General features: G+C 43.8%; 1 protein-coding gene across 1 annotated transcript; it reads right to left on the reverse strand.

Moving 5' to 3' along the window:
• Positions 1–1,386: 1,386 nt before the first annotated feature.
• On the reverse strand, positions 1,387–13,875 carry nkiras2 (NFKB inhibitor interacting Ras-like 2). The gene is made up of 4 exons (XM_039740377.1): positions 13,778–13,875; positions 13,429–13,535; positions 9,858–10,099; positions 1,387–1,913 (listed from the first exon to the last, which is right to left on the reverse strand). The coding sequence occupies exons 2-4, from the start codon at positions 13,520–13,522 to the stop codon at positions 1,674–1,676; spliced, it is 576 nt and encodes a 191-aa protein (XP_039596311.1). The 5' UTR covers positions 13,523–13,535; positions 13,778–13,875; the 3' UTR covers positions 1,387–1,673.
• Between the last annotated feature and the right edge of the window lie 1,879 nt (positions 13,876–15,754).

Below are 15,754 nucleotides of genomic sequence, written 5' to 3' on the forward strand. Positions count from 1 at the left end.
AAGCGGGTCGCTGGGGTGGAGAAAAGAAGATCTGCTCAGGAAGCAGCAAACACATCAACCTCTGAACAAACGAGTGTTAAACGTACAGAGAAAGAGGATGGAGACTAGGAATGCTCAAGTCAAGTGGATTCACTGCACATTACTGTGCAGAACGCCGTTACTGGTGAGATATAAAACATGACCAGCGAACTGTGTCCTTCATACAATATCTGAAAATAAAGAAAGATGAAGGTCTCACGAATGCTGATCTGCTCAGGTCCCCAAAACATTTTGCAAGTGCTCTTAAAAAAGAGAAAATCAGCAATTTCAGAAATGTCTGCTATTGCACAATGAAAGCTGCAACAATTCATGGAATTAAAGAACGGGTTTGATTAACAAGAAGACTCAGAGTCTGATTGAGCAACTGGTTGGAGTGAAACTGGTGGGAGTTTGAGGCCCTGACTTAGTTGGTTTTCTGTTAGTTGACTCACTTCACATTTCTTATCTGTCTGGGTGCCATTTAAGGAAAGAAATGAAGAAAAGGAACAATGAAGAAATTTAGGAGAAGAAATCTTAAAAAACAAGTCAATTAAAATTAATTCAAAATTAGTTAAATACCAGCACAAACAGGTCACTAATTAAGAAAAAGGTGAGAATGAAAACCTGCAGCTACCGCAGCCCTCCAGGACCGGAGTTGGGGACCCCTGGTTTAAGGACTTATGACCGAGGTTTGCTTTTTGAGACTCTACTGTCCAGACTCACATTTTGAAAGCCCGTTTCACAGGCCTAAATTGTTTGGGGGGGGTCTAGGCTAAAGGTTTAACCGTTCACACCCTGGTGTGAATTTTGAGCGCACACTGCCCAGCCTGACCTTTTAAGGACCGGATGCCCAGGCTCAAGTTTTTGCTATCGAGGCTTGAATTTTTTAAGGTCTCCTGATCCAGGATGGAGATTTCAGACTCTATTAGACATCCCAAGATCAAGTCTTGAAGGCCCGTTGCTTTCGTTCAGGTTCTGGGGGTCTGGCTCGTGGTTTAAGGGCTCACACATGGGCTTGCTGCCCAGACTCAGATTGTGAAGGTCCACTCCTAAGGCTCGAGTTTTGAGGGGCTAGGTTTGCACTCAGGTGTGAGTTCTGAGGACCCACTTCCCAGGCTCAAGTTTTTGGTTTCTCACTGCTCAGGCTCAAGACTTGGGGGGGGGCTGCACTTCAGGTTTGAGGACTCACGACCTAGACTTGAGTTTTGAAGACCCACTACCCAGGCTCAGGTTTTGGTGGGCTAGGCTCATAGTTTACAGATTTCCCACCCAGCTCTATGTTATGAGGGTCCGATGCCCCAGCTCAAGGTTTATGAAGCCAACCACTCAGACTTACACCTTGTGAATAATTCAAGAAGACATGAAAAATAGAAAAAAATAATAATGATGTGATTATTTAGTTGCCTTCTAATTTACATACCTATTTTTTGTGTCATGATATAAAGTTAAGATCTATGAAAAATAAAATGAAATCACATAAGGAACTGCACAGAATGCCACCAAGCCTGTCCTTTAGTTATGTGGACAAAGACTTTAGCCCATCACGAACATTCACATGGGTAACTCCTATAAAAATATAAAAACATCAAACTCAAATTGTCCCAACTTGAAGACATCTCCCTTACGAGACCCCTGACCACCCCCACACATCACGTTCAGCTGTCCAAAGAGCCCCCGCCTTTGTTTTTCCGACTGAGAGGGAAGGTGGACTTGCTCTGGGGCTGCGTCATCTTGCTGGCCAGGTAGACGAAGGGCTCAATGAGGGTGCGGCGGTCCACCACGGACACCTCCCACAGCCTCACCTTCTCTGTCTTCGCCCAGTGGTGTGCCATGTCGTGGTCTATCCTCCTCTGCTCCTGCAAGTCACACTTGTTTCCAAGTACTATGATGGTCACCTGCATGACAAGGAACAGGAAAAAAAAAGACGAGACTGTGTGGGCACAGGGCTGAGTCTTGTATATCAGCCACCATTAATACCAAGTAATACTAGGATGCCATGCTGGGCAATGGTGAGAACAACAAGGACCCAAGAAAGCTAAAATACAGGTCAGGAGAACATTCCACACCATTACAATGCACTACTGACAAATGGCATGATAGATCCGTGGACTCCAGCAGTTCATACCACACTCTGAGCCAACCATCAAGGTTTGTCCGTTGTGGGAGACATTTTTCCAGTCTTTGGTTATCCAACTTTGGTGATCGCACGCCCACTGTAGCCTGATCTTCCTACTCTTAGCATAAGAGAGTGAAACCTGGCTTGGCCTGCACCTGCTGCCGTCTCCCCAATTCACAATTGAAGATGTTCTGCGTTGTGAACTTGGACCCGGACACAGTTTATTTACAATAATATTTACACAAGTCACGTGCACAAACCCCAGTGACTCCAGCACCGATTCCCCCAATGTCCAGGCCACACACTCCTGTGCCTCTTTTCCTCCTGGCCGCCTCCAGTCCTCACTCCAGCTCCGTCCTCTTCCACCCGACTTCCACTGCTGACTGGAGGGAGGCGGCCCCTTTTATAGGAACCCGGATGGGCTCCAGCTGCTTCCCGGCAATCTCCCGCGGACACACCCCCGTGTGGCGGAAGTGCCGGGCTCCCGGGATAATAAGGCACTGGGGCGCCGCCTGGCGGCTTCCAAGCCCTCTACCCGAGGCCTCCAGTATAACCAGGACGGACGCCCCCTCTCGGTCTGGAGGAGGCATAAGCCCTCCTCTGATCCTCCTGGGCGTCCCGGCCGGGACCACACAGGATATACCGGCATCGGGGCGCCGCCTGGCGGTGGCCACGGGTCCCTACAGGGCTGGGCTTCCAAGCCCTTTACCCGAGGCCCCCAACATAACCAGGACGGACGCCCCCTCGCGGTCTGGAGGATGCACAAGCCCTCCTCTCGTCCTCCTGGGCAACCACAGCGTTCAGAGTTGCCCTTCTGCACATCACTGTCTCGTGTGGGCTTGAAGGAGTCTGGCTGGCTGCTCTTCTCCAACGTCTCCCATTAACCCGGTTTGTGTGTGTGAAAATCCCAGGTGGGCAGCTGGTTGTGAGATGTTGGAAGCGGCACATCTGGTACTAACAATCGCAGCACAGTCAAAGTCGCTTAGACCAGGGGTTGCCAACTCCACTCCTGGAGGACCACCGTAGCTGCAGGTTTTCATTCTAACCCTATTTTTATTTTAATGAATGCCCTGTTTGTGCTGCTAATGAACTTCTTGTGAATTCATTTTAATTTTATTGTTTTTTAAGATTTGTTTCCCTGAATTTTCTTCATGATCGATCCCATGCCACAGCTGTGCTTTCTTTACTTTTTTTTTTTTTTGCCTAGGGTTATTGTCCAGTTGAAAGGTGAACCTTCGGCCCAGTTTTAGTAGTAGAGGTCATGTACGTAATCTTAGTGAATCGGGGACAGTCGTGACACACTCCTGTGACTGGCACAGGACGTACCCAATGACTTCATCCATCTACACTCAACCCGCTTGTAGCGGTCTGAAAAACCCAGCTAAGATTCACACCGCCTGTTGACGGTGACTTATTTATTGTTTTGGTGGGGACCCCAAGAATCAGCGCCTGATTAAGCAACTGGTTGGAGTGAAATTGGTTGGAGTCTGAGGCCCTGACTTAGTTGGTCTTCTGCTGGCTCCCTCACTTCACATTTCATTTCTGTTTGGGTGCCATTTAATGAAAGAAATGAAGCAATTCATGGCAACAATGAAAACAGAGAGCATAGTACAGAGATATCCTTAATGAGAACCTGCACCTACCTCAGCATTCTGGACCTCAGACTGGACCAAAGGGTCACAAAAACAAAGATAACACAGAAGTGTCTTAGGGACAAATCTGGGAATGTCGTTGATTTGCCCAGCTGGAACTCAGACTTGAATCCAAACAAGCACCTCTGGTGAGAGCTAAAAACAGACGGAGCTTGAGAGGATCATGCTGAGAAGAACGGCAGAACATCTTCAGATTTCAGGTGTGTGAAGCTCGCTGCCTCAAACCAAAGAAGACTCTCGGTTGGAATCAACTAAGTACTTAGTAAAGGGTCTAAATACTTCTATCAGTGGGATATTTCAATTTTTTATTAAAAAAATGCAAAAAATAATAAAAAAAAATGTGTCATTCTGGGGTAATGAGTGCTGCTCGATGAGGGTACAAATGAATTTAAACGATTCTACAATAAGGCTGCAGCTTCTTCTTCTTTTGGCTGATCCCACAGTGGATCATTTGTCCCCTATCTTACAGACAGACCTCAGTATGTGCGTCTCAGGAACTGCAGGTCTGACATTGTGGTCAGCAGCACAGGAGCGCCGCAGGGGACTGTGCTTTCTCCGGTCCTGTTCAGCCAACATACATCGGACTTCCAATACAACTCGGAGTCCTGCCACGTGCAAAAGTTCGCTGACGACGCTGCTGTCGTGGGCTGCATCAGTAGTGGGCAGGAGGAGGAGTATAGGAACCTAATCAAGGACTTTGTTAAATGGTGCGACTCAAACCACCTACACCTGAACACCAGAAAAACCAAGGAGCTGGTGGTGGATTTTAGGAGGACCAGGCCCGTCATGGACCCCGTGATCATCAGAGGTGACTGACTGTGTGCAGAGGGTGCAGATCTATAAATACCTGGGAGTGCAGCTGGATGATAAACTGGACTGGACTGCCAATACTGATGCTCTGTGTAAGAAAGGACTCCATTTCACCAATCAGACGTAGCAACAATAATCACAGGACTCCATTTCACCAATCAGACATAGCAACAATAATCACAGGACTCAGTTTCACCAATCAGACGTAGCAACAATAATCACAGGACTCCATTTCACCAATCAGATGTAGCACCAATAATCACAGGACTCCATTTCACCAATCAGACGTAGCAACAATAATCACAGGACTCCATTTCACCAATCAGACGTAGCAACAATAATCACAGGACTCCATTTCACCAATCAGACGTAGCAACAATAATCACAGGACTCCGTTTCACCAATCAGACGTAGCAACAATAATCACAGGACTCCATTTCACCAATCAGACGTAGCAATAATAATCACAAGACTCCGTTTCACTAATCAGACGTAGCAACAATAATCACAGGACTCCATTTCACCAATCAGACGTAGCAATAATAATCACAAGACTCCGTAGCAACAATAATCACAGGACTCCATTTCACCAATCAGACGTAGCCATGCAGTCACATGACCACACACAAACTGTGGTGGCATAGCGGCACAAACTCCTTACAGACAGCGGACAGGGAAAGAAAGAACACATGAAAAATGAGAGCCAACTCCTGCTGAAGCTTAACCATCACTTCACTGAGTGAAGAACGTTAACGTTTTAACCAAACCTGCACAGACACAGACAGTCCTGGTAAAGTGAGACTTCTTGGACGTGCACAAGCTGCCGTGTTCTGATGTTATTTTCTATCAGCTGTGCTATTTGGAGGGCAAGTGAACATGCAGTATTATACTGTCAGTGTACAGCATATCTTGTCACTGTAAGCAGTTTGCACTGTTCAAACATACGTGTTACCTACTGTAGGTTTTGGCTTCAAAAGCTTTGTTGTGAAAAACTGAGATTTGGAACTTTTGTGTTATTTGTGCATCTTTATTTTGTATAGATGTTATTCATTTTTACTCTTTTTTTATTATTTTAGTAATAGCAGAACTTGCACATTATTTTATATTTTTGTCTGTCTTATTACAACATTTCGAAAAAATAAATTATTTATTATAATCAAACAGTTACTCAGTATTTGAGTAGTCTTTTCACCAAATACTTTTATACTCTTACTTGAGTAATTTTTCTGGATGACTACTTTTTCCTTCTACTTGAGTAATATTATTTTGAAGTGACGCTATTCTTACTTGAGTACAATTTTTGGCTACTCTACCCACCTTTGCACATTAAAGAATACGAAAACAGAGTAATAGAGAACTCTACCAAGACAAAACATTTGGACACCAAACTGTCGTCCCTGTGTTGTATACTCGCGTCTTATCCCGTCTACCCTCGTTATTCAAAGTGAGAATCGTAGCATCTTCAGCTCTGCCACTTCCAGCTCTGCCTTCTGTCTAATCGTCAGAGCCACCGTCTCCAAACCATACAGCATAGCTGGTCTCACTACTGTGTTAGACTTTAACAATAAGGCTGAACGTAAGAAAATGTGATAAAGTGACGGGGTCTTTCTGAAGGCACTGTATGGGTTACGCGACAGGAGGAAATGGAGATGTTTTCTGGATATTGTTTGCTGTTGCTCAGACTTGACCCCAGCTGAAGTTCATTGTATCAGCACCTTCTGTTCTTCATGAAAACCAGGAGTTTAAATTTGGGGTAAGTGACAGTTAAAAAAAAAAAAAATGATGGCTTTTGAGTGTTGTAGGGCTACAAGCAGGTTTGCTAATGTTGAAGTATGACACCAAACAAAGACGGCATGGCAGTAAGTGCTCCAAGACCAAGGGATTAAACCTTATGTCAGTTACAGTGGTGTGAAAAACTATTTGCCCCCTTTCTGATTTCTTATTCTTTTGCATGTTTGTCACACAAAATGTTTCTGATCATCAAATACATTTAACCATTAGTGAAATATAACACAAGTAAACACAAAATGCAGTTTTTAAATGATGGTTTTTATTATTTAGGGAGATAAAAAAAATCCAAACCTACATGGCCCTGTGTGAAAAAGTAATTGCCCCCTGAACCTAATAACTGGTTGGGCCACCCTTAGCAGCAATAACTTCAATCAAGCGTTTGCGATAACTTGCAATGAGTCTTTTACAGCGCTCTGGAGGAATTTTGGCCCACTCATCTTTGCAGAATTGTTGTAATTCAGCTTTATTTGAGGGTTTTCTAGCATGAACCGCCTTTTTAAGGTCATGCCATAGCATCTCAATTGGATTCAGGTCAGGACTTTGACTAGGCCACTCCAAAGTCTTCATTTTGTTTTTCTTCAGCCATTCAGAGGTGGATTTGCTGGTGTGTTTTGGGTCATTGTCCTGTTGCAGCACCCAAGATCGCTTCAGCTTGAGTTGACGAACAGATGGCCGGACATTCTCCTTCAGGATTTTTTGGTAGACAGTAGAATTCATGGTTCTATCTATCACAGCAAGCCTTCCAGGTCCTGAAGCAGCAAAACAACCCCAGACCATAACACTACCACCACCATATTTTACTGTTGGTATGATGTTCTTTTTCTGAAATGCTGTGTTCCTTTTATGCCAGATGTAACGGACATTTGCCTTCCAAAAAGTTCAACTTTTATCTCATCAGTCCACAAGGTATTTTCCCAAAAGTCTTGGCAATCATTGAGATGTTTCTTAGCAAAATTGAGATGAGCCCTAATGTTCTTTTGCTTAACAGTGGTTTGCGTCTTGGAAATCTGCCATGCAGGCCGTTTTTGCCTAGTCTCTTTCTTATGGTGGAGTCGTGAACACTGACCTTAATTGAGGCAAGTGAGGCCTGCAGTTCTTTAGACGTTGTCCTCGGGTCTTTTGTGACCTCTCGGATGAGTCGTCTCTGCGCTCTTGGGGTAATTTTGGTTGGCCGGCCACTCCTGGGAAGGTTCACCACTGTTCCATGTTTTTGCCATTTGTGGATAACGGCTCTCACTGTGGTTTGCTGGAGTCCCAAAGCTTTAGAAATGGCTTTATAACCTTTACCAGACTGATAGATCTCAATTACTTCTGTTCTCATTTGTTCCTGAATTTCTTTGGATCTTGGCATGATGTCTAGCTTTTGAGGTGCTTTTGGTCTACTTCTCTGTGTCAGGCAGCTCCTATTGAAGTGATTTCTTGATTGAAACAGGTGTGGCAGTAATCCGGCCTGGGGGTGGCTACGGAAATTGAAATTCAGGTGTGATATACCACAGTTAGGTTATTTTTTAACAAGGGGCAATTACTTTTTCACACAGGGTCATGTAGGTTTGGATTTTTTTTCTCCCTAAATAATAAAAACCATCATTTAAAAACTGCATTTTGTGTTTACTTGTGTTATATTTGACTAATGGTTAAATGTGTTTGATGATCAGAAACATTTTGTGTAACAAACATGCAAAAGAATAAGAAATCAGGAAGGGGGCAAATAGTTTTTCACACCACTGTATATTCTCCATATGTATACACTCCACATTTGTAGTTTCTGTGTACCCAGGTGCCCTCCCATATCCCAAAAAAGATGCCTGCTTAGTTAACTCCATTGGTCTATGCCAGCAGGAATCGAGTCTGAACAGGATTATCAGTGAACAAACTGGATCACGGCAGGCCACTCAGTCATCTTTGGGATGAGGGAGAAGCCAGAACATCAAGCAGAAATCTGTGTGGGCACAGATATGGTGTGGACTCTAATCCAGGCTGGAATGAGGGAGTTATGCTGTGACAGATGGACGCCCTTCCTGCCTTGTGTCCAACTCTAACTCCTCATTACTTGGTAAATGAAATTCAATTCTGTAGTAGTGACCAAAAAAAATATGGGGTAAGCCAAAAAGAAGCACCACATTTCAAACGTTTATTCTACAAAAGTGCTAGAAGATCAAATAAATTTCATTACGACACAAGAAAGGGGATACAAAATAGATTTTTTTTTCACAGCGTTTTAAAAATGGTGCCTTCAAAGTGGTGGCCATCATTAGTGATACTCTCTTCAAGACGATTTGTGAACGCTCGCATGACACATTTGGCCATCTCAAGGGGAATAGCGCCGATTTCACGGCGAATAGCGTCCTTGAGGGCTTCAACGTTTTGAGTTTGGTGTGTGTATCCCTGCAACTTGAGATAAGAAATCACACAGAGTGAGATCAGGTGAACATGAAGGCCACCCGACATCGCCATGCAGGGAGATCAGCTTCCCCGGAAACATCTCGTGCAAAACTTGCATGGATCTCTGTGCCGTATGAGCCGTCGCTCCATCCTGTTGATACCAGGCTTCCACCACATCCATTTCTTCCAGTTAGGGCCCCAAAAAGTTCTCCAGCATTTCAATGTAACGTCCTGAAGTGATGGTGACCGTTGCACCCCTACCCTCAAAAAAGTAAGAAGCTACAATGGCAAATTCTGCAACGGCGCACCAAACTGTAACGCGTGTGTGCGGGGGTCTCCGATGAAGTTCGTGAAGGTTGGCTTTAGCCCACTAGTGAAAGTTTTGCTTATTTACACAACCTTTCAAATATTAATGTGCCTCGTCGCTGCACATGATGAGGGCAACTCGATGAACGGTTTGCAGAACGTTGGCACGCAACTCTCTACGGCTCTCCCAGTCTCTCTCAGCAAGTTCCTGCACTGCCATCATTCTGTATAGATGGATATTAAGGTCCTCATGCAAAATCAAAGACGTGCTGGAAATGCCGACAGCAGAAGCGCGCTGAACGTCTAGGAGACTGCAAAATGGATGCCCTTACAGCTTGGATGTTTTCAGGCATTCATACAGTCTGAGGACGGCCAGGAGATTTTCTGTTCAATGTTGTACCCGTCTGTCTAAATTCAGACACCCACTGAAGAATTGCGTTCCGATTTGGGACGTCACCGTTAGGAGGAATGATGAAGTGTGTTCGGAAGACGTGTTGCGTATTGATGATGGATTTGTTGTTTTTGAAGAATGCTTCGATGGAGAAAGCACAGTGCATACCAAACCAGGGCATGTGGCCGACTGAAAACTACAAGGGATTGCCTATCAAAGGACCCCCAACCCACTCAGTTGCCTCTACCTCCCGCAATGACCTTGAGAAATGTGGAACTTCATTTTGGCTCACCCTGGTATATATACTGTATATTCCCATATTTGGCAATTCCATCCCAAACCCTGTCAGCATGTATTGATTACATGAGCAATAACAACATATCTACCGTACCTCCTTCTTATCCCGGAAGCGATCGATGTCCTTCTTCAGAGCTTCCACTTTTTTAAAAGACTCTTTGCTGTCAATGCTGTAGACAAGAACAAAGCCATCCGCAAAGCTGAAGTAGTGTCTAGGGAATTCGACCCCCTCCTTCAGACCACGGGTGTCAAAGAAGCGGACCTGCTCCCGTACCCCTCGCTCGGTCTCAATCGAGCCGATGTAGATGTCCTCCAGAGTTTCCATGCATTCGGATCCTGTGGAGCAAAGACAATACGGTCAAGGTGGTCTGGAGACAACATTCCTCGTGGCGTCCCCCCTCGTCACAAATGATAAGAAGCCATATGCACTCTCTTCCAGAAAGGTAATATAGCACCAAATTTAATATCGGATAATCTCATACTGGACTTGATCTTCTCCAAAAGTTTCCAAGATAGAGATCCGACCCAAAGACTAAATTGTGAAATTTCACCTCCACAGCCTCTAGAGTGACAAGGCCCGTTGTGTGGTGACAAGGCCCAATGTGATCAGGCCCATCACATCACCAAGTTACCCTGAAGCTCCGCTGCGGAGGTGTGGCCCCGCCTAGTGGGTGTGGTCAGAGCTAAACAGTTTTTAGTCTGGAGATGACAAAGAAAATCTCAGCTTAAAGTGAGAATGAGAGAGAGGCTTACGTCAGGGATCTGACTGGCAGACGGCAACAAGGGAGCTAGGGGTGAAAATTGCAGTTTGAGAAAATGGAAGTGAGGGGCACTGAATATTAGAAATTGGGGCCTTCAGGACATAACAGCTAGGGAGAACAAGCCATAGACAGACAGCAACAGGGCTGGCATTTGAACCCAGTGTCCTGGAGCTGGGAGGCAGCAGTGCTTACCAGCAGCAGACATTTAACAATGTCTGGCCATTTTTTAAGATACAGAACACGCAGCATCAAATCTTCAGCCCCGTCTAAAAGTTTTGGAACAGCAGGGCCAGTTCATTTGGTTTTTCTCCAAACTACAGCCATCTGGGTTTGGGATCAAAGGATGAATACGAGACAACAATTCAGAATATCAGCTTTTATTGCCCGGTATTGGCATCCAGATGTGTCAAATGATATACAAAATCACACTTTTTGAAGGAGACCACCCCATTTTTAAGGCAAACAAAAGAACAGGAACCGATTTGAGAGGAAATTAAAGTAATAATAAACGAAAATGGCAGATGCATCATTTAAAATGAAACCTACAACACAATAAAGTGTGCAGAAAGTCAGGGAGTCTCAGTACTGTCTGAATCCACTGCATACAAAATCGTTTTACGCTGTACTTTGGGTTCTGGAGGACAACAATTTTACGTTTCCTTGTTAAAAATCCAAAAAAAAAAAATGGTGGTCAATGGGACCAGACGAATCACTTCAAATTGCTTCTGGTAAGTGTTAACCACGGAAGGAACATTTAAATGTTTTTTTTTATTATTATTATTAATTTACTTGCCATGGTACCGTCAAAGAAGGCAGGTAATTGATACATTAAAAATGATTTGTGTTCTCTTGCCTTACATGTACCATCAGCACCTTGCCTCCATATTCGCATGTGTGCGTGAACATTTCTCCTCCGGTGCTCTCCACCTCAAGTGGATTCCCGTAATGTCTACTTCTCAGACTCTGTCATTATTTTTGAGGTGCCTTTCTCTCCTCCTGTCTGGTTTTATACTTGCCTTCTTTGAAGGGGACTCCCTCAGTCTGCCTCCCATGCTGTTTCTCCTCCTTGTGTGTCTCATACACACACTTCCTCTTTCAACACGTCAAGCCAAACTGACCAATCAGACCAAAGCCAAACTGACCAATCAGACCAAAGCCAAACTGACCAATCAGACCAAAGCCAAAGCAAGCAATAAGACCAAAGCCAAACTGACCAAACTGACCAATCAGACCAAGCCAAAGCCAAACTGAGCAATAAGACCAAAGCCAAACTGACCAATCAGACCAAGCCAAAGCCAAAGTGAGCAATAAGACCAAAGCCAAACTGACAAAACTGACCAATCAGACTAAGTCAAAGCCAAACTGAGCAATAAGACCAAAATCAAAATGACCAAACTGACCAATCAGATTGCTCTGAGGGACTGGACACACAGAATGTAGTGGTTTATTATACACAAGATTATAATTAATAAAACTAAATAATGTTAACAATATTGTTTGTGTAAGTCACATAAATTATCATCTTCCTCCAGATTTGCCACCTTAGCCAAAAAAGATGAAACATCCATTAATTTATCCATTTTCTCCTGCATGTGGTTGTAGGTACAGATGAGAACTATGGGTGGGTTGTGATCATTAATAATAATAATTAATAATTCTTTACATGTATATAGCGCTTTTCTCACTACTCAAAGCGCTCAGCAATTGCAGGTTAAGGGCCTTGCTGAAGGGTCCAAGAGAGCAGAGTCCCTTTTGACATTTACGGGATTCAAACCAGCAACCTTCCGATTGCCAGTGCAGATCCCTAACCTCAGAGCCACCACAATCACGACATCACTACATTTTTTTTAAATGTTCATCCACTTTCTCCAATGACTTCTGTAGTTACCAAAGCTCAGTTTGAACAGAGCCACAGTTTTTCATTTTTGTCACACTGTTCATTACACATTTACTTTTATTATCTTAGCAGACTGTGAACTTACAAAAGAGCTCAACAGTCGAGTAAATAGGACTGTTTGGGAACAAGTGTGACAGGACAAAGTGACAGAATTGATCACCACAAGTGAAGAGCTCGCAACAAAATACAAGCGAGTTACAATTCCTAGGACACAAAACCTAAATGTTAATATCAGACAGAGGGAAATTCACCCAACAAGTGAGCCTTCGCACGCTTCTAAAAGACATCGAGAGAGTCAGAATTGCAAATTGTGGCTCGGGTAATTACAATAAATGTATTTATACCGACACTCCCACAATCCAAAGACATGCAGGTTTGATGGATTAGTGTTACTAAATTGCCCCTTGTGTGTGGCTGGTGTGTTTGTTCACCTTGTGATGGACTGGCGCCCTGTCCAGGGTTTTGTTCCTGCCTTGCATCCTGTGATGTCTGGGATTGGCTCGAATCAACCTGAACTCGCCCCTTATCTGAATTAAGTGGGTTAGTAAATGACAGATTGACGTCTAATGGAATCAGCGCGATTGCCTCTCCGATGTGTGTATCTTAGTCCCATCGACCCCCTAAGTGAAGTCTAACAATGTGTGCATCTGAAGAGCGACAGAAAGGGAACCCCGAGACTGAAAATTGCCGTCCTCCTTTGCCCTCCAATGGTTACTTTATTTTACGAATAATTACAATTGTCCCGCAGTTCCACCCAATTTAACGGTGTGATTAAAAATACAGAAACAAAAGTAGACATTCATTTGTATTCAAGATTCAAATGAAAAAGCTCATGTCCCGTATTGCGCCCCTTCTCCCCGTCTGTGCATGTCAATGATCCAGTTGCCCTTTCGCTGGCACTCGGGGGGTCTTTACAAGCTGGCCTATTTTGCGGTTTATTTTGATTTTTTTTTCAGGTCAGTAGTCCCGACCACCCTGCCAGCATTACCTCCGGATCTGTCACTTACCAGGGACATAATTTCCGTAAAGCAGCTGCTCGAGAATCGCCGTCTTCCCCACTGAGGACGCTCCACACACGACAACTTTGCAGCTTTTGCCCATGGCTGCTGTCTACCTGCAGTGTTACAAAAGGACAAACAGAAAATGCAAATGAGAATGAAGCTGAGGCTGACAGGTTCTCCTTTCCGAAAACGAAATGTCAGTTGTCCCCATCGCGCCGATCACTGAGTTAGTCTTTACGTGGACGAGATACATCTTGTTTTAATCTCCTAATCGGGTGGTCTTTTTCTCACAAGTCATGACAGATGCCTAACACCCCGAGACCCATCCATAAGCAGGTCGGTCAGCCTATCTCACCTGCAGTCGGCTTGTTCTCCTTTGCCGTTCTCCGCGAAGCTTCCTGTTTACAGCCGAGGAAGACGCGCAGACCGCACCCCGCAGTAAGGAAAGGCCACTCCGGCTTTAGCAACAGAAAACATTTGTAAAATAGCGCCATCGAGCGGCAAGGAGGGTGCTTGACTTGGAATTGACATAGACTCGCTGAACTGACATATGAGACAGCCGTGAGTGAATTTTGCATAAAACTGGATGGGACCAATTAGACGACTCCCCGAGTGTTACATTTCTAAACCAATCCAATGCCTCAAGAAGGCTGCGCTCAAAGCAGGGGCGGGGATTTTAAACTGGAAAGATCAGAGGAGCTCACTTTAACCTGGACCGACTGACAGCAAGCTCGTGTTTACAATGAACTGTCCAAAAGTTCAAAAAGTCTCCTACAAAAACATCATTAGACATTTAAATGTGTGCCGCGTGCGAAGAGAAAACAAACATAACTTGTGGCAAAGAAAAAAACTTTCTGTAGCATCAGATTATACATTGGCATTCAATGGCAGCAATGGATGAGTGGTAAATCTATCTATCTATCTATCTATCTATCTATCTATCTATCTATCTATCTATCTATCTATCTATTATATAGTGTCTTTCACATCTATCTATCTATCTATCTATCTATCTATCTATCTATCATTTAAACAAATCACCAGGACCAGATAACATTTATCCTCGAGTTCATAATGAAGTTAGCAGGTACAGATATAAACCCTTGGCACTTTTTTTTTTCAATAATCCCTTCTCAGTGGGAAATTCCTAAGGACTGGAGGTTATCAGATATCCCATTGTGTAAAAAGGGCAATCAGGCAGATCCAAATAACAATGGCCGGTAAGCTTAATGTGCACCCCAGGCAAATAAAAGGAAGGTGAAGATCAAGCAGCACATGTCAGGACAGCGGAGAGAACAGTTGGTTGTACCCTCCCAACTCTGGAATAAATCTACACCTCCTGATGCCACAAAAAAAGCAATAGACATTTCACAGGATTCATCACATCCCGGTCATTGCCTCTTCCAGCTTTTGCCATCGGGCAAGAGATACAGAGCAATGAAAACCCAGGACAAACCGCCTTAAAAACAGCTTTTATCCAAAAGCAATCATGGCCCTGAACTCAGAATAAAACTGCTCCATATCATTCTCCCAAAGTGCAATATAGACCTTAAGTCAACCAGTGCAATTTATATATATAACAAGTGCAATTTGTATATTTTGTAAAGTACATTTATTACTATTCAGTTTGTTATTATTTTCTCTCTTCTTGTCTTTTTAACTCTTATGCCTCACACTGAGTCGACTGCACCTTCATTTTCGTTGTTCCTTTGTAAAATTGACAAAGACAATAAAGATCTATCCATCTATGATCTATCATCATCTATCTAAGTATGCTAGTGAGTTGTTAGCAGGGGTTCACACATGGAAGGTGTTTCACTAATATGCTGGAATTGAGGAAGAAGCTGGTGGTCAATTCCTTGCAAGAAATACTCATATCACCCCGTCCCCCCAAAATGATGATACAACTTTGAGTAGAAAGGAGCAAAAACAACCAACTACTTACCATACTGTGTGATAATCTAACAGCTAGTCATTTAAATTAGAAATGAAGTGGTGGAGTTAATCCATCGATTACATTCATATAATGCTTTGCTGACCTACACAAAGCGCTTTAGATAGACCGTGAGGAGCCACATCGACCACCACCAGTGATAAGATGGTAGCCATTTACGCACCAACAACAACAACCTTTATTTGAATAGCACATTTTCATTCAAATGTTGTAGTTCAAAGTGCATTACAAAAAAAAGATGAGGCAATACTAAATAACAAAGAAAAAAGTAAAGTCAGCTGACTGGGAGGACTGAATAAACCAAAAAAAAAAAACTCCAAAGGGCTGGAGAAAAAAAAAACCCAAAAGAAACAGAATCTGCAGGCCTTCCAATGCCAT

Source organism: Polypterus senegalus, chromosome 17 (genome assembly GCF_016835505.1).
Source record: "Polypterus senegalus isolate Bchr_013 chromosome 17, ASM1683550v1, whole genome shotgun sequence".
NCBI classification, from domain to species: domain Eukaryota; kingdom Metazoa; phylum Chordata; class Cladistia; order Polypteriformes; family Polypteridae; genus Polypterus; species Polypterus senegalus.

Bases quoted from the DNA above. Each gene is read 5' to 3' on its own strand.
- nkiras2 (XM_039740377.1), bottom strand. From the start codon at position 13,522: ATGGGCAAAAGCTGCAAAGTTGTCGTGTGTGGAGCGTCCTCAGTGGGG. The intron at 10,100-13,428 runs GTAAGTGACAGA...TTTGCTCCACAG, and splicing joins TTACGGAAATTATGTCCCTG to GATCCGAATGCATGGAAACT. The intron at 1,914-9,857 runs GTACGGTAGATA...CTTGTCATGCAG, and splicing joins GCTTCCGGGATAAGAAGGAG to GTGACCATCATAGTACTTGG.